General features: G+C 43.3%; 1 protein-coding gene across 1 annotated transcript in view; it reads right to left on the reverse strand.

The window, feature by feature from the left end:
* Positions 1-18,352, reverse strand: part of grin2da (glutamate receptor, ionotropic, N-methyl D-aspartate 2D, a) — a 68,365-nt gene that overhangs the window by 24,496 nt on the left and 25,517 nt on the right. The window contains exons 5-12 of the mRNA XM_030788588.1: positions 17,133-17,247; positions 15,075-15,280; positions 11,646-11,814; positions 10,294-10,447; positions 8,190-8,315; positions 7,376-7,605; positions 6,801-6,961; positions 325-512 (exon numbers count right to left, since the gene is read on the reverse strand). Coding sequence (XP_030644448.1) covers positions 325-512; positions 6,801-6,961; positions 7,376-7,605; positions 8,190-8,315; positions 10,294-10,447; positions 11,646-11,814; positions 15,075-15,280; positions 17,133-17,247 — 1,349 coding nt within the window. The remainder of the gene's footprint in view (positions 1-324; positions 513-6,800; positions 6,962-7,375; positions 7,606-8,189; positions 8,316-10,293; positions 10,448-11,645; positions 11,815-15,074; positions 15,281-17,132; positions 17,248-18,352) is intronic.

Raw genomic sequence — 18,352 nt, forward strand, 5'->3', positions numbered from 1 at the left:
AAACAGACACGCAGCTGTGTACACGGTCAGATCCTTTGGATGTCATTTGAAAACGTTTCTTTTTGCTTTTTGTTTTTTTTGTCCTGTTGAGAGTGTGGGACATATACCTCTAGGGACATATTGTCTGACTAAAAAATACTCTTGTGATAAACAGGCTTTGATTAAACTTAAACTACACTTGTCAGGCTCTAGACATCTTTAACAAAACATCTGGTTCCCTTAAATTGAAAAGAAAACTGTTTAACATTTTATTGTTATTCTATTATAGAACACATGTTCTGTCTGTCTGTCTGTCTGGTCAGTGACTGAGCTGAAGTCTCCTACCATCCCCCACCAGCTGCAGCAGGGCAAGGTCCAGAGGTCTTTTCCAGCGGGAGTTTTTGTAGAGGGCGATGCCGTACCCCGTGGTGGCGAACACCTTCCCCGAGCCGATGGTCATGACCTTACACCCCTCGTCCTTACGAGCCATGTAGTTCAGCACGGCCGCGTCGTAGATAAATGCATCCAGTTTACTGCAGATAGAGGGATAGACAGAGAAACAGGGTGAGAGAGAGAGATCATTTTTTATCCTAAACACAGTCATAATCATTGGTAGTGGTATTATCATCATCACTAATCTTCTTTTACGCTTCAGCGAGTTTGTAGATGAAATAGTGACTCAAACGCAGCACGCTTGTGTTTAGTTCAGCATCCTTCACTGAGAAATCTCACTTAAACTGTTGACAATTTTGTGCGAGGTCCTCACATTTTGTATTCCAAAGTCGACAAGCCGTCTGAAATTCCATCAAACCATGACAACCAAGGAACGCGGTTAAACAAGGGTATGATCATTTTTAACTTGTCGTTTGCGTTGACTTGTCTTAGCATGCCGCGCCACGGGCAGCTTCAGCATTTGACATTTTGTGAAAATGGGTCGCTGTGTATACTGATCACGTGATCTTCCTGGGAGACATATATACAGAATGTAACCCTGGTAACAAGTTTCCTCTAGCTGAACCTGACAAGATTCTCCCTTTGCTTTTTAAAAAAAGACCAACACAAAAAAACCCCAAGACTTGCTGGCCAGAGCCTGTTATCACTGAATTCTTTGACTGATAGTTTCTGGAAACTCTTCGAGTTTCTGGAATGAGCTGATCCATTTGTTGTTGATCAGGATCTGATCTCGCTGCAGATGTGGTCCTGAAGGATGTGTCCACCAACGTTTAGCAAGACCTGGACATGAAGGTACCTTATTTACGCCGGTTTTAATCTCAACTCTTAGCATAAGTTTGTCCGTTTTCATGTGCTGAATTATGTCAACAGCTCCAGAAACAACAAGTGATTCAGGTCCTGTCCTGCCATGGCTGTCCTTATCAGATCTGACATTAAATTCTCTAATAACATGACCGTTAAAGCGACACAACCATTATAGCTGTTTACTCAGTCCACATGCTGATATGGTCTCTGTGCTCACCTGTGTCTCAATCTGTGGTCATTGTAACACCTTCTCCCTCACCCACACTGGCCAAAGCACCAATACCCCACCAGTGCCAGTAAACCTGCGGCTGAGACAGCGTATGCTGGTGCTCTGAGACGTCTGACAGGTTGATGGACAGCGTCCGTCTGGTACATACCAGTCCCATCGGTTTTCTGTTGGTCCATCATGCTGTTGTTGTTTGAGTGACAGGGCTGTCTAGCTGTCTGCGGTCTAGAATTTGGCTCCTTTTTGTGATTTCTGTTACAAGCTTTTGGGGCTACGTCTGGGCTACATTTGGGTTGGTTTTTCATGTACGACTCTCGGCTCAAGCCAGATTCAAGTTTGTTTTATTAAAAAGTGCATGTTTTAATTTTATTTTGACATGTAGAAATTTGTACCTCATTTTGCACATGCACATTCTTTCTCTCTCTCCTTTCTCTCTCTCTCTCTCCTCTCTGTAAGCACCGGTAAAGCCAGTGGCTCCTGTCTGTAGGCACCGGTAAGCCAATGGTTTATCATCGCTCTGATGGGCTTCCTCGGCTTTAGTGGTGTTAGGTTTAGCCTACTGTCCCATACGGAGATAAAATTCAGCTTACTGCAGAGTGATCATTTTTGCCAGGTGCAATCCTCAATTCCACCAAAATATATTGATAGTAAATAGTTGTGTGCTGGTGTGTTGTCTGGCATGACGATATGACGTGAAAATTAAACCCCGTAATGCTTGCCTGCGTATTCACTTAACTTACAGCGCTGTCTTTTCTGGTCAGCATATTAGCCTACGGTCGCCAGCCGCTCCCCACTGTGAACAGTATTACAGATCGCAACACCTGCATTCTCGCTCTCACTCATGCAAGGAACAGCTGAGCAAAGCGTCGCAGAACCACGCCTGTGAGAATCTGCCATCGCGTGTGTCTCCGTGTCCGCTCACTCTGAAAGGAAACCGGAGTGAGCGATTCCGGGGTCGAATCGGGTTTGGGCTTCAAATTTGGCAGAACTGGACTCATTTGGGTCAGGTCTCAAAGCCTTGGGTACGGGCTGGGTTTGGGCTCTGCCGTCGCTGAAGACATAACTGGCTGGGACAGGGAAAGCAGCTCGTGTGATGTAAGACCACGTCCACAAACTGCTGAGCAAGCAGATGTCACATCGTCTCTGGACTCAGCTGCAGCTCTGAGCTCCCCTCCGCTTTAATCTGGGTTCAAACGTTGCTTGTTTATTGTGTGGTGCCAGCCGTGGGCATGGGGGCGACTCACACACTGCACCGGCAGTGGACGACATACGCACCCACCTCCTCTTTTTTGCCGCTAGATGGCGTCAAGGAGCTGGATGCAGCAACGGAAAGCAGAGGTTGTAAGCACTGGCAACAAAGGCATTACCTCACTCGACAACATCAAACACACTGTATGAACGATCATGGACTCAGGCAGAAGATCCAGTCTGAGTTCTAAAACCGGCTCCACACTCTCCAAGACACCAGATCAGCCACATCCGCTATGGCAGCAAACATTCAGTCCCGTAGTTAAGATCACAATCACAGTTGTGCCAGTTTCAAAGCTACTGTTTTGGCTTAAAAATGACGTATTACTCTTCTATTCTGTGTTGTCTGAATGTGGTGCATTACGACACAGGAAAAGTGATGAGAGACAGTGAACCTAACCACGACTCACTGTGTATCACTGAACCTTAAGGCACCATCAGTTATGGGGATAAATCTGTAAAAGGGCAGGACCTCGTAATTTCACATTCATGCAGAGTTGTTGTGGTGCACGTTGATAGCAAACCTCCCACGTTAAACTGCAATTCATATGTCCAGTGAGTCATCCTAAAACAGTGAATTAACTGACTGTGACCACGCCAGCCAAGTCTTCCTGCTAGACACACTCAGGTATTTTAAAATTTGGTTGATGTGGATCCAATATTGACTCTGAAGAATGAAAAAACAATAATAATTTTAGCTGATGAAGTCCCTCTCTCTTTCTTCACATGAAAGCCTGTTCGCCAGAGCAAGAGGGAGAGAGGGGGAAAGAACGGTCAGTCCTAGATAGAGAGAGAGAGCACTCCTTCTGGAGAGAGGAAGAGAGAGACGGAGAGAGAGAGAGAGGGAGAGAGAGAGAGGGAGAGAGAGAGGGGGAAAGAACGGTCAGTCCTAGATAGAGAGAGAGAGCACTCCTTCTGGAGAAAGGAAGAGAGAGACGGAGAGAGAGAGGGAGAGGGAGAATGAGAGGGGAATAAAGAGAGAGAGTGTGTAAGTGTTTGTGTGTGTGTGTGGGGGGGGGGGGGGCAACAAGCGATTGATGATGAAGCAGATTGATATCCTCATTGCTTATCGTATACCCAGAGATCCATCAATAATAAATGAGAAAATCTGCTGGACATGACAGAGAGGTTGGAAAGTGTGTCAAAGCATACAGGCTTTCATCCATAATATTTTCCAACACATAACATGCATATTTATGTTTCCCTGTAATCATTATGCTGGCAATGCACCAGAGCAGACACTCACACACACATACACACACATACACACATACACACAAACCCACATACACATATGCATACACGCACTCACACACACACACACACATAGACACACGCACGCTCTCACACACATACAAACACACACCCACATACACACATCTACATACACCCACACGCACTCACACACACACACACACACACACACACACACACACACACACACACACACACGCTTACTCTCACACACTCTAACTCACTCATACGCATACACACAGACATGCACGCATGCACGACCACCCGCCCACCCGCTTGCACACGCGCACGCACGCACGCACATAATGACACTATTTTTTAAAACTGAGATTGAGATAAGACAAAGTGGGCACTAAGTTATGCATGATGGGAGATATCTGTCTTTCAGTGACCAAAGGAGGTTAAGAGCTCACAATGAAAGGTGAGCCATTTCAGATTTCAGCAGTGAAATTCAAAATATCAAACTGACGTCCATTTAGCAGTATTAACACTCACTGTGAACTATGTCAGCGCTGACAGACACAATTGAAAGATTAATATCAAAACAGGACACCAGAGGCATTTACGGAGCATCGGTCGAGATTTTTGAATTGGTGTTGCCCATACTTAATATGGAGGACTACAAAAGTTGTAGAACTGACTTACACTGGCCTAGTGTCTTATTTGAGTTGAATGAAATTTAACTCTCAAAAAGAACATTACAATGGACATGACTGCCTTTCCTTGACAGACTGTTTTAGGTCAACTGTGTTTAACCAAGGTTTCTCCTTAACATACATTCAGTAAATATAACTGTAATGAAATGTATTAAATTACATTTTTGAAATCAAAAGTCTCTGTCCTGTTGTGAATTTTGAAGAAGACAGTTGGAAACTATGCTGTGTTTAATCAAACGTGGGATATATTTTCTCAGGTAAAATCCCCAGAGAGAGACAGTCAGACTTGCCGTTGGATCTGTCCACTCATCTCATTACGCACTATTCAATGGTTGTAGGACATGCAAGCACGAAAGTCTGTGTTCTGAACAGCACATAAACATTATTTTCTGACACCGCAAATTCTTATTTATCTCTCTTTTTTTTTAAATTTATCTCTCCATTATTAAACCATATTGAGGCCAGTTCCTCTATGAGGTTGTGTCGGCTTGATCAGAAGTCGTTTAAAGATGTGTTACAATCTGCATAACAAATGAGGACACTGATAAACCGTCGGCGACGTTCCGACACTGGGACATTCCCGCCTCCTCAGGCCACCGACGAAACGCAACGCACACTGACAGCGAACACAGCAATTAAAATATCACGAGGCGTCGTGTCAAACACATCCATCAGTCACTCAGACGAACATCTGTCTCTCCCCGCTGCTTAAAAAGAACAAAACGTCTCCCCGCAGCTGGCTTTGGGATCAGGGTTACCGCAGGTTTCTGCTGCTTAGTTTGGACCGATTGGTTCCTGTTACGTTTTCCTGTCAGTGAATAGTTTCTGTTTCAACCAGCCAAGCACGCTAAAGGCGATATGTTAATTTAGACTATGTTTTCAAAAGCAGGAAACCTTCGCTTAACAGAACCAGTTGAAACATTAACACAACTGATTGGAGTGTTAGGTTGGTGCGTGCAGCTGTCAGATCAAGTACTGATCAGCACTAAGCAAGTGTAAACTGGGAAAAAAAAAACACCCTCACAAACAACAAGGTACCCTCGCAAGGTACAAACAACATCTGTGCCACTAATGAAGAGGCTTGCAGCAGATTGAATGCATCACAATCCACTTGCATTACCAACTAAGCTCAACGAGAACCCCATGATGCTATCAGCTCCTTAAAGAGTCAGTGTTTTCTTTTGAGGGTTTAAGTGAAAATCCATGAATGGATACCAGACCAGACACAGACCTGCAAAGCCTGCTGGAGGATGCCACACACAGTGTAAACTAAACATCCAACTCTGCTGAGAAACTCCAACAATGAGAATCTGATAACTGCAGCAAGAGAGAGGGAGCCGGCTTTTCAAACCGACGCTCGAGAGATCCGGCTTCCACGGGGGGACGGCGTCCTCAGAGGGATGATTTAGATGTTGACAGATCATTTAATTTCCTGTCATTTGCAAAAAGGGAGACAGCACTTTTCTGTTTGCCAGTTCTCCTCCTCTCCTCTAAAGAGACACGCCTATGTCCTGGACTCCACCTGTCTGCACAGGAGAAAAGAGAGAACAATGTGCCTTGACACATCTGTTTATTCTTCTCCTCTCGCTGTGAGACACGGACGGTTTGTTGGTTGGAGCTTTAACGTTTGTCATATGGATATTTGATTTTTGACGCCACATCACGGCATGAAAGTACTATTGTCTGTGTTTATTCTTAGGAGAACATGTGACTGATTTTGTTCACTGAAAAAAAAAAGTAGACAACAGCAGTCAGTGGTGGAGAAAACTGTCCCTTTAGCTCAGTTCAAAATAAATTTTGTCTCTTTTTCATTTGTGGGTGAATGACTGACAGCGAGGACACCCTGTGAATCTACATGTAGCCTGGTGGAGTTTGATGGCTGTCCTCTCTACAGCCACATTACTCGTAATGACTTCCACGGGACAGCTGTAGTCTCTAACGCTGTCTAGGGTTTATAAAAGGCCACCTCGGGGTGTGGTCCGGGTGAGGGTTTAGTGTTAGGATTTGGGGACTGAGGTCTGGGGTTAGCACTAGGGATTAGGGTTTAAGGTTGGGATTAAAGGTGAGAGTGCTGTCGTTCTCCTATTAAAAGTGAGCTGTTTCGACGGTGCCTCAGGAGTGGACCATGTGTCCCTCTGCGTATGTAACACAGTAAAAAGACAGCGACGGACAATGCTCACCCAGTCTTCAGGTTGTCAATGGCTTCCTCCACCCCTCTCTGGTTATTGCGGATCATATACTGATGCATGTTGGGGTAATTGCTACGAATGTTCTCCTCCGTGCTGCCGTTGGGAACGGTACCAAAGCGGAGAGGGGGGTACTGCTCCGTCGGCTGCTGGAACTAGTAATGGAAGACAAAGGCAAAGCGTCCATTAAACAACAACAAAGACATAAGACAAAACATGTTATGTCTGTTTTGTGGGCAAGACGTTATTTTGCTATGTGGAAAATAGAATATAAAACATAAACATAACTTTTAAACGACTGGTTGTTCATAAAATATATACACACACACACACACACACACACACACACACATACACACACACACACACACACACACACACACACACATACACACGTATACACACACACACATACACACACACACATATACATACAGAGAGTAATTCCATGCATGTAATTCCAACACTTTTTTTGTAGGACATTTGAAGTTAAATTAATACATGATAAAGATGTGTTTTGCTTTGTGTTAGTGATGGGGTTTTGCTTTGTGTTCGTGACAGTGTCTTACCTTCTTGTCACTGAGACCAGACACAGTGTCAATGTACTCCTCCTGAATCATAAAAGCTGCCAGGTTAGCGGTGTAGCTGGCCAAGAAGATGACAGCGAAGAAGGCCCAGACCAAAACCATGATCTTGCTGGTGGTTCCTCTGGGGTTTTCCACTGGCACCGAGTTATTAAACACCAGAGCCCATAGCAACCACACCGACTTCCCTATGGTGAACTTCGAGCCTCCAGCCTCTGTGTGTGTGTGTGTGTGTTGATGTGTGTGTGTGTGTGTGTGTGCGCGTGTGTGTGTGTGTGTGTGTGTGTGTTTATGAGTGCATGTGTGAGCATATGTGTGAATGTGTGTTACACACACACAGAGAGAGAGAATGAGACAGAGGACAGGAGAGAGAGAGGGCGAGAGAGAGAGAGAGGGCAAGAGAGAGAGAGAGAGAGAGAGTGCGACAGGGAGGTGTGAAAGGCACAAAGAGATGAGGAGACAAATGAGACAATAGAGTGAAGAAGCAGATTGTGTCAGTGATACAGAGAGAAACAGGACACAGAGATAAACGTAGCCACAGGAGTAGCTTAATAGTGATACAATCAAAGCTCTAGCAATATAAATGTCAATAAGATTACATCCTCTCTCCTGTTTTTTTTTTTTTTTTTTTTTTACTTTTAGTGACTAACACTCTAATATTGCTTTCATTATCAGTGCATTGTCCAGAACAGAACCACTATCAACAATATCAATGATAACAACACTGTAACCAATGACAACAACACTATAACCAATGACAACAACACTGTAACCAATGACAACAACACTATAAACTGACTTTTGCCACTTTGCAGGCTCCTGTTGTATCCAACTGGGCTGAAGAACTCGAAGATAAAGACAGTTACTGCGACGACGGACAGGCACATGACGAACATCATCACCCACACCGCGGGACTGTACGGCTCTGCAACGGGATCACACAACACACCGCGTTACACTCCGACTTACACACACTCTACTGGCAGAATGACCTACAAAGTCACAAGGTCAGTTAATGCTCCCAAACCGGAACGAACCGCATAGTCAAGAGTAACAAGCATCATTCTTGACGAGAAATGGTTAATATGACATAAATGTTTGAAATGTTATGGCTATGATCAGTTATAGAGATCTTCATATGGAGGAAAGTATGTGATGAGCATTCCCTCGTCCTTGTGCCATGTTTCCCGTCTCTTCTTCCTTTTCCCAAACCAGCAAATCGGTGAACACCTCTCCAGTCAAGGACCACATCACAGGAGGAGAACACCATCACTTAAACCTCAAACCTGTGTCTAAGACTTAAACCTAACACCTGTGTCTAAGACTTAAACCTCATACCTGTATCTAAGACTTAAACTTCAAACCTGGATTCAAGACTTAAACCTCAAACCTGTTCCTAAGACTTAAACCTCACACCTGTGTCTAAGACTTAGACCTCATACCTGTGTCTAAGACTTAAACTTCAAACCTGTACTCAAGACTTAAACCTCAAACCTGTTCCTAAGACTTAAACCTCGGACCAGTGTCTAAGACTTAAACCTAACACCTGTGTCTGAGACTTAAACCTCGTACCTGTGTCTAAGACTTAAACTTCAAACCTGTATTCAAGACTTAAACCTCAAACCTGTCCCTAAGACTTAAACCTCAAACCTGTCCCTAAGACTTAAACCTCACACCTGTGTCTAAGACTTAAACTTCAAACCTGTACTCAAGACTTAAACCTGTATCTGAGATCTAAACTTCAGACTTCTATTCAAGCACCTTGGGACTCTATTTAAAACATATATTATAGATCTGTATCTAAGACTGTACATATGTGTCTTAGATCCCAACACTAAAGACTGAACCAGCAATAAGACCTGAACCAGCAGTAGATCCTAAACCTGTGCATAAGACTCTAAACCTATGCCTAAGACTCTAAACCTGTGCCTAAGACAAAGCCTGTGTCTAAGACTATAAACCTGTATCTAAGACTGAGACTTTAAACCTATGTCTACGACTGAGAGTCTAAACCTGTGTCTAAGACTGAGACTCTATAAACCTGTGTCTAAGACTGAGACTCTATAAACCTGTGTCTAAGACTGAGAGTCTAAACCTGTGCCTACGACTGAGAGTCTAAACCTGTGTCTAAGACTGAGAGTCTAAACCTGTGCCTACGACTGAGAGTCTAAACCTGTGTCTAAGACTGAGAGTCTAAACCTGTGTCTAAGACTGAGAGTCTAAACCTGTGTCTAAGACTGAGACTCTATAAACCTGTGTCTAAGACTGAGACTCTATAAACCTGTGTCTAAGACTGAGACTCTAAACCTATGCCTACGACTGAGAGTCTAAACCTGTGTCTAAGACTGAAACTCTAAACCTATGCCTACGACTGAGAGTCTAAACCTGTGTCTAAGACTGAGAGTCTAAACCTGTGCCTACGACTGAGAGTCTAAACCTGTGTCTAAGACTGAGACTCTATAAACCTGTGTCTAAGACTGAGACTCTAAACCTGTGCCTAAGACAAAGACTCTATAAACCTGTGTCTAAGACTGAGAGTCTAAACCTATGCCTACGACTGAGAGTCTAAACCTATGTCTAAGACTGAAACTCTAAAGTTGTGCCTATGACTGAAACTCTAAACCTATGCCTACGACTGAGAGTCTAAACCTGTGTCTAAGACTGAAACTCTAAACCTATGCCTACGACTGAGAGTCTAAACCTATGTCTAAGACTGAGAGTCTAAACCTATGCCTACGACTGAGAGTCTAAACCTATGTCTACGACTGAGAGTCTAAACCTATGTCTAAGACTGAAACTCTAAAGTTGTGCCTATGACTGAAACTCTAAACCTGTGTCTAAGACCCGGACCTTAGACATGTATCTAATGTAACTGATGTGTTGCTGATGTCTCCAGTTCTCACCGAGGAAGGCGGAGGGTGAGACAGTGCCATTGCTACGGGAGACCATGACGCTGATGCCAGTCTCCACAAAAGGAACGGAGAATTCCACAACCTCTGACCTCTCTTCATTGATGGTCAGAGAACCAATGGCCATGTCGGCCCTTTGGGACACCACCTGATGGACGGGAGGGGAATTACAGGTTGGAGCAAAGAGAAATATCCACATTTGTAGTCACCTTCTCTGTCACACAGGCAGTACTACAGATTATAGTCATTTTTTGGGGGTAAATAATTGAGGTGAATGATCTTTTCATTGCTTTGTCCACTGCATATTTCTGTATTTATTTGTTTGTTTGTTTGTTTGTCTGCTTGTTTATTTAACTGGCTTAAGCCATCATCCAGAGAAATCAGTAGGCCATAATATCAGTGTTGTTATACATACTGATTGAAGAATAAAAGTGTGCTTGCGTGTCTGAACTACACAAATAGCTTCATCTCTCCAAGGTAAGTTGAAACATTGGCCATAATGAGGGGCGTACTGAAACTAATGTGTGTCATCTATGATTAAAATATCCGGCCAATTTCATGAGTCACAAGATCATTATTCTCTGTTAACTCTGCTCTGGGAGCACAAATGCATAGCTTGTTCAGAAAGAACCTAATCTCTCCTATCGGGCCGGACGGGTCTGATTTATTACAGAGACACTGATTTCTCTGTCAGAACTCTAATATTCTCATTGTGCCTCGACATCTCCCATTCTCAGGGCACTGCTACTCTTTCATTTAAGAGGGAGGTTCCCCCCTTTTTTTCACACACAGACTCACTATAGCCCTTATCTCAGTGTAGATAAGTACCAGACATGGTTTTTCAACAGAACTCTGACTTTTCACCAGAAACAGACAAGTTCTGTGAAATCCAAATTGTTTTCAAAACTAAACCGATTAAGCATAGCATAAACAGTGCCTAGTATGTCAGTAATGTATTTTCAAATAAAACAAATCCCTTAAATTTCAAATGGGTAAACAACGAAGATTTATCTCTTGCCAACACCAGGTGTTCATGCTGACAGGTGATCTGGTTGATACTTTTTGGCAGAAGCTGAGAGGACATAACACTCATCATTACCATTGGTCTTTAAAACAGGAATTCAAGCTGCGTTGGTTCAATCCACTCACAAAGGTCATGCACTGATATTCTGGATTTCAACAATGTAAATAACACATTATAGGAAAAAATCACAAGGACAATTACATGCAGGCAATTGTCCATGTGTTCACATGGGTGAACTTTCTGTTAAGTTACTGTTTATGACATAGCAACTGATTCTGAGTTGACATATCTCAGAAATATAAGAGAGTAAACGACCCCTGACCTCCCCGACCATTCCGTTCCACTCCCCATTGATGTTCTTCCCATGTCTGCCATTGGTCACCAGGTAAAGGTCGTAAGTGAAGCCCACGATTTTGGCCAGTCGCTTGAGGACGTCAATACAGAAGCCCTTACAGCAGTGCTTCATGGACGTTGTGCCGTCCATAACCATACTAAAGACAGACAGAGGGAGAGAGAGAGAGAGAGAGAGACAGAGAGAGAGAGAGAAGCAGTACAGAGTTAAGATATAGAGGCAGAGTGAGTCAGAGAATAAAAGAGAATAAGAGAGACACAGAAAATTAAGGTTACGAGTCGTAAAATGAAAAGATACAATCTGGCACCATACGAACGTTTCCATGAAAGCTTCAGAAAAACATTACTAAAGGTAGAGTTATAACAGCAAAAACGGACCAAGTGATTTTCAGACCGATCCTCCGATCTCCATGTATTTTCTGACAGAATTTGGAGAAAGATCACAACATAAAGGTTTTCAGTCATAATTCATTATCACACAGTGATCTCCGTTTGGTACCGTAAAACGCAAAGTGACACGTGCAAGCGGGTTTTGTGTTAAAACATAAAACACTCTTCTGCCTCCTGTGTGAAGTCAGTGGAGAGCGTTTGTGTTTGTGTCTGCTGTACTCAGAGGGCCAGGATAGTACCACACATATTCCCATAGCTCCCTCACTCATATCTACCATCCTGCCTGAAAATGACAAGCAAAAAAACGCCGTGTTAGCCTAATGTCTATGACTGGAGAGACCCACTTTGCTTTTGCTTCAACTCCATTTACCCAATCATCTTTCAGGCTGTGATGCAATTTGAAAACATGAAGTTATTTCATTCTTGGCAAGAAAAAAGGGCTTTTTGAAAACAAAGAGAGTGGCAAATGGCCAATTTTATTTTATTTTAATTTTTTTTACTTTAAAGAAGACAAACCAAACCTGCACGCGTGATGAAACAAACAAACTACACAGACCTTCTCAGCTCACAGCCAAAAAATTAAAAAGCTAAAAGCGCCCCCCCCCCCCCCCCCCCCCCCAAAAAAAGGCCAAAGCCAAAAAAGAAAAAAAAAGAGAAAGAGAAAGAGCAGGCACAGACTGTAGCACATCACAGAGAGTGAGGTCTGGTCAAACAACATCAAATTACAATGTTTACTCCACCATCAGAACATCCTCCCCTCTTCCAATACAACTAAACACCATTAAACAGGCCGCTCTGTTGGCTCCAGTCTGATACTCACTGGCTTTTCAGTGTTAGGTGATGAAAAATGGCTTTTGTCACGTTATAATGTCATTGCTACCACTGCTCAAAGTAACCTTCAAATACACCCACTAAACTGAGCGTTCTGCCGCTGGGTCCTCCGTGTCCTCCACCCAGCTGGTTTTCACGGCCCAGACCCACGTACACGGTAATGAATGAAAGCCGGAAAAGGGAAAGATATTCATCACATTCTATAAAAATTCACATATGTACCTCAGGTACATAACATTTTGTCCCCTCATTTACTGGAAGAGTGCGTGTAAGGTTGACTGTAGGCTAAGGACAATCATTGACATCCTGTTGAATATGACAGACTATACATTTCAAAAATGAGTTGAAATTGGATCCAGTTTACAGTCCATAGACCAGGCTAGAGCATTTTAACAGCTGCCGCTCTGGCCAGTTTGATGTGCCCTCAAAACACGCCACTCAACAACACAACTAAAAATCATCACAGTAAAGGCTCCACACGTGGACAGATTTCTCCAAGATCACTGACCAGATTTCCATGAGATTACTGAGATTACTTGTGTTGTGACTAATCCTAATTTCACCATACTGTAATCTATTAAATATTCACAGAATAGGTAGATAGATAGAAAGATAGATACTTTACTGACCCCGAAGGAAATGTAGGTATCCAGTGGCTTCAAATGACACAATAAATACACACAATAAAAGTTTAGCAAAACACACAATAGACTAAAATAAAAATAAAATTAAAATAAAATAAGATAAAAATGACTATCAAGAAACTGTCCATACATAAACATGGGATACTAAAGACCTGAACTACAAGGTCCTGTACATATGGAGAATGCTGATGCAGTGGATGAATAATTTCAAAGTGCAAAAAAATGCAGACAATGTGCAGTGACACTAAATGATTTCACAGTGAGAAACAGTGTTTAATGACAGTAAATGATTTCACAGTGTGAAATAGTGTGCAGTGACACTAAATGATTTCACAGTGTGAAATAGTGTGCAGTGACACTAAATGATTTCACAGTGAGAAACAGTGTTTAATGACAGTAAATGATTTCACAGTGTGAAATAGTGTGCAGTGACACTAAATGATTTCACAGTGTGAAACAGTGTGCAGTGCCACTAAATGATTTCACAGTGAGAAACAGTGTTTAATGACAGTAAATGATTTCACAGTGCGAAACAGTGTGCAGTGACACTAAATGATTTCACAGTGCGAAACAGTGTGCAGTGACACTAAATGATTTCACAGTGCGAAACAGTGTGCAGTGACACTAAACGATTTCACAGTGAGAAACAGTGTGCAGTGACAGTAAATGATTTCACAGTGCGAAACAGTGTGCAGTGACACTAAATGATTTCACAGTGAGAAACAGTGTGCAGTGACAGTAAATGATTTCACAGTGCGAAACAGTGTGCAGTGACACTAAATGATTTCTGTAACTGCATGTTGTGATGTGATGTCATGTGATGTGTCCAAAATGTTTCAGTGGTCCAGAAGGACAGTCCTACACAAGCAGTGAACATCAAACTAAGCACACACATTTTATCTTGCCATGCTAAATGCTACAAACTCAAAACCCAATCCAGTCAAATGAAGTCTTTGAGCCTGTAAGTGAAGTATTTGGTGTGACTAAAACGCATGCATCCACATTCTCTGAGCAAAATTCCCAGAATTCCCTCTGCAGAATTCTCTCTGTTCAGCATTTAACAATATGATATGTTACAGAACACACATAAATGAGTCACAGATTTATCCTTAACGTAATCCCACATTTACATTTATTCATCTATTTATTCATTTTTTTATCACATTTCATACTGCACTCCATTATCCCTAATCTAAACCTTCATTTCCTCCAACACCCCTCTTTCCCCAGTCTGACTTGATCTGCATTTTATGTAACACTCCATTAACATTAATATATTCCCACAATACCCATTGTATTTAGTTAACTTTAATCTAATCCCACATTTCCCGCTGCATTCTGTTACGCATAATCTAATCTCACATTTCTCACTGCACTCCACTAACCTTAGTCTAATCAAACATTTCCCAGTGCACTTCATTAACTTTAATTTAAGACCATATTTCCCACTGCACTCTATTAATCTTAATCTAATCCCACATTTCCCCTGGCTCATTAATCTCTAGATAAGAACCCTGAGTGCAGCAGTTCCTGACCTGCTGTTGAGGGGCAGCCGGCAGCGGACGGAGTCTCGGATGCAGGCGCCCGTACCAGGGTCAGCTGGTTCTACAATCACAAAGGGTCGCTCTTCCAGAGTTACCACTCGCAGGTGCTGACTGTCGTCCAGAGGCTTGAGGAAAGATCCATAGCGAGACCAGGGTGGGTAGCGCAGTCGAAGAATCCCGTTCTCCCACCAACCCACCTGAGGGGACAGACAAAGACATTTCTGAGTCATCTGATGACACAGAGTAGAGATTCTGAAATGTCAAGATGTTAATCCGATAACAGTTAACAGAAATAAATCAACCAAAGCCATTTGTGAAGCAGTAACCCAAATAACTGGTAGCACATAAAACTTTAGAGTTGATATCTGTGAAAATCATGCGACCAAGAATGACATATCTAAAACACACTGCTGTTTCTCACAAGTGCAATGGGTGAACAGAGCACAGTGAGAGTACTATGGGAGAACAGTGAGGTTACTGTAGGAGAGTAATGAGGGTACTGTAGGAGTACAGGGAGAGTACTTTAGGAGAACAGGGAGAGCACTGTGGGAGAACAGTGAGAGTACTTTAGGAGTATAGTGAGAGTACTGTAGGAGAACAGGGAGAGTACTGTAGGAGTATAGTGAGAGTACTGTAGGAGAACAGTGAGAGTACCTTAGGAGTACAGGGAGAGTACTCTAGGAGAACAGTGAGAGTACTGTGGGAGAACAGGGAGAGTACTGTGGGAGAACAGGGAGAGTACTGTGGGAGAACAGGGAGAGTACTGTAGGAGAACAGGGAGAATACTGTGGGAGAACAGTGAGAGCACTGTAGGAGAACAGTGAGAGTACTGTAGGAGAACAGGGAGAGTACTGTGGGAGAACAGGGAGAGTACTGTAGGAGAACAGTGAGAGTACTGTGGGAGAACAGTGAGAGTACTATGGGAGAACAGTGAGGTTACTGTAGGAGAGTAATGAGGGTACTGTAGGAGTACAGGGAGAGTACTTTAGGAGAAGAGGGAGAGTACTGTGGGAGAACAGTGAGAGTACTATGGGAGAACAGTGAGGTTACTTTAGGAGAGTAATGAGAGTACTGTAGGAGAACAGGGAGAGTACTGTAGGAGAACAGGGAGAATACTGTGGGAGAACAGTGAGAGTACTATGGGAGAACAGTGAGGTTACTGTAGGAGAGTAATGAGGGTACTGTAGGAGTACAGGGAGAGTACTTTAGGAGAACAGGGAGAGTACTGTAGGAGAACAGGGAGAGTACTGTAGGAGAACAGTGAGAGTACTTTAGGAGTATAGTGAGAGTACTGTAGGAGAACAGGGAGAATACTGTGGGAGAACAGTGAGAGTACTGTGGGAGAACAGGGAGAGTACTTTAGGAGTACAGGGAGAGTACTACGGAAAAACAGGGAGAGTACTGTAGAAGTATAGTGAGAGTACTGTAGGAGAACAGTGAGAGTACTGTGGGAGAACAGTGAGAGTACTGTAGGAGAACAGGGAGAGTACTCTAGGAGAACAGTGAGAGTACTTTAGGAGTACAGGGAGAGTACTGTAGGAGAACAGGGAAAGTACTTTAGGAGTACAGGGAGAGTACTTTAGGAGTACAGGGAGAGTACTCTAGAAGAACAGTGAGAGTACTGTAGGAGTACAGGGAGAATACTGTGGGAGAACAGGGAGAGTACTGTAGGAGAACCATGAGAGTACTCTAGGAGAACAGTGAGAGTACTGTAGGAGAACAGGGAAAGTACTGTAGGAGTATAGTGGGAGTACAGTGGGAGTATAATGAGAGTATAGTGGTGTTTGATGTTTCAGGATAGTCAAGCAAAACATAATGGAAAACAGAATATTTTATGCTTAGCGAGGAGAAACCAGAAGGTATAACTGTAAGTGTGTGTGTGTTGGTGTGTGTTGGTGTGTGTGTGTGTGTGTGTGTGTGTGTATGTATGTGTACGTTTGTGTGTGTGTTTGTGTACGTGTGTGTGTGTGTGTGTGTGTGTGTGTTTGAGCACTGTGTGCGGCGTGTATGTAGCGGGACTTTGTGTTAAACGAGTGACGAAGCTCTAACCTCCTCCCAGCCTTTGCCTGCTGTGTATGAGATGACATCCAGCAGTGGACTGGCCAGATAGCCATCATCATTGAATGAGTAATCCCGCCCTGCCAGAGTGATGTTACTGAAGTACCTGCACAGAGACCAGTAAAGAGAAGAGAGAGAAAGAGAGAGGGGGGGGGGGGAGCAAAATGAGGTGAGATAAAGAGAGCAGCAGAAGATAAAGAGAGTGAGACAGGAGATTCATTAGGTCCCCTCTCCACTCTTAGTACTGCCTGTGTATTACAGTGAGGACATCCGGCATGCTTACATAAACCTCTCAGCTCAGCTCTTACTCCAGATGCTTTATGCAAACTGACAATGAAATGAAAATGGATGAGGTAATAGAGGACGACCAAATAAAGTTCAGATGAAGAGTAGGAAGGAGGAGTGAACTAAGTGATGGAGAGAATGAACTCGTGTTTCTGAGAATGAACGAATCGCAGGCTAAACGAATGAACAAATGAATGAAGGGATGAATAAATAAATTATGGCCTGAGAGGAAGGGTAGCACAGAGGAAAAGATGGAAGGAAAGAGGAAAAAGGAGACTGTGGTTTTTGTGCGTATCTTCAGGAGAAACTTTTGGGATTGGTTGTTTATTCTTTGCGCGGCGCGTAAACCTGGCTTTGTATGTCAGTCACTCCCTGTATTCAGCTGTCTGTCTGGACCTGCCCAGACTGTGCCAAGATGCTCCTCTGAGTCTCCATGACAACAAGTACCTGAACACAGCAGTGGGTGAACACTCCCGTCACACTGAGGGTTGGAACTGACAGTATTCTCACCCAAATGAAGCCACTTCCTATTCTCAGTATTGTGGTATATGTTTTGTTTTTTTTTTTGTCATAGAGAGTGTGCAGAGATGCAGCAGGAGGTGTTATTGTAATTTCATGTTTTGCTGTGCTCCTGATAAGATGACATGTACCTTGTTAATTGCTAATTAGTTTCGTGAGTGATTTGTGGCATGTGTGTGTGATGTCTGAGACTACGGTGAGAATGGCGTGTGTGTGTGTGTGATGTCTGAGACTACGGTGAGAATGGCGTGTGTGTGTGTGTGATGTCTGAGACTATGGTGAGAGCGGTGTGTGTGTGTGTGTGTGTGATGACAGAGACTACGGTTAGAGTGGTGTGTGTGTGTGTGTGTGTGATGTCAGAGACTACGGTGAGAGCGGCGTGTGTGTGTGTGTGATGACAGAGACTA

Source organism: Chanos chanos, chromosome 12 (genome assembly GCF_902362185.1).
Source record: "Chanos chanos chromosome 12, fChaCha1.1, whole genome shotgun sequence".
Classification (NCBI taxonomy): Eukaryota; Metazoa; Chordata; class Actinopteri; order Gonorynchiformes; family Chanidae; genus Chanos; species Chanos chanos.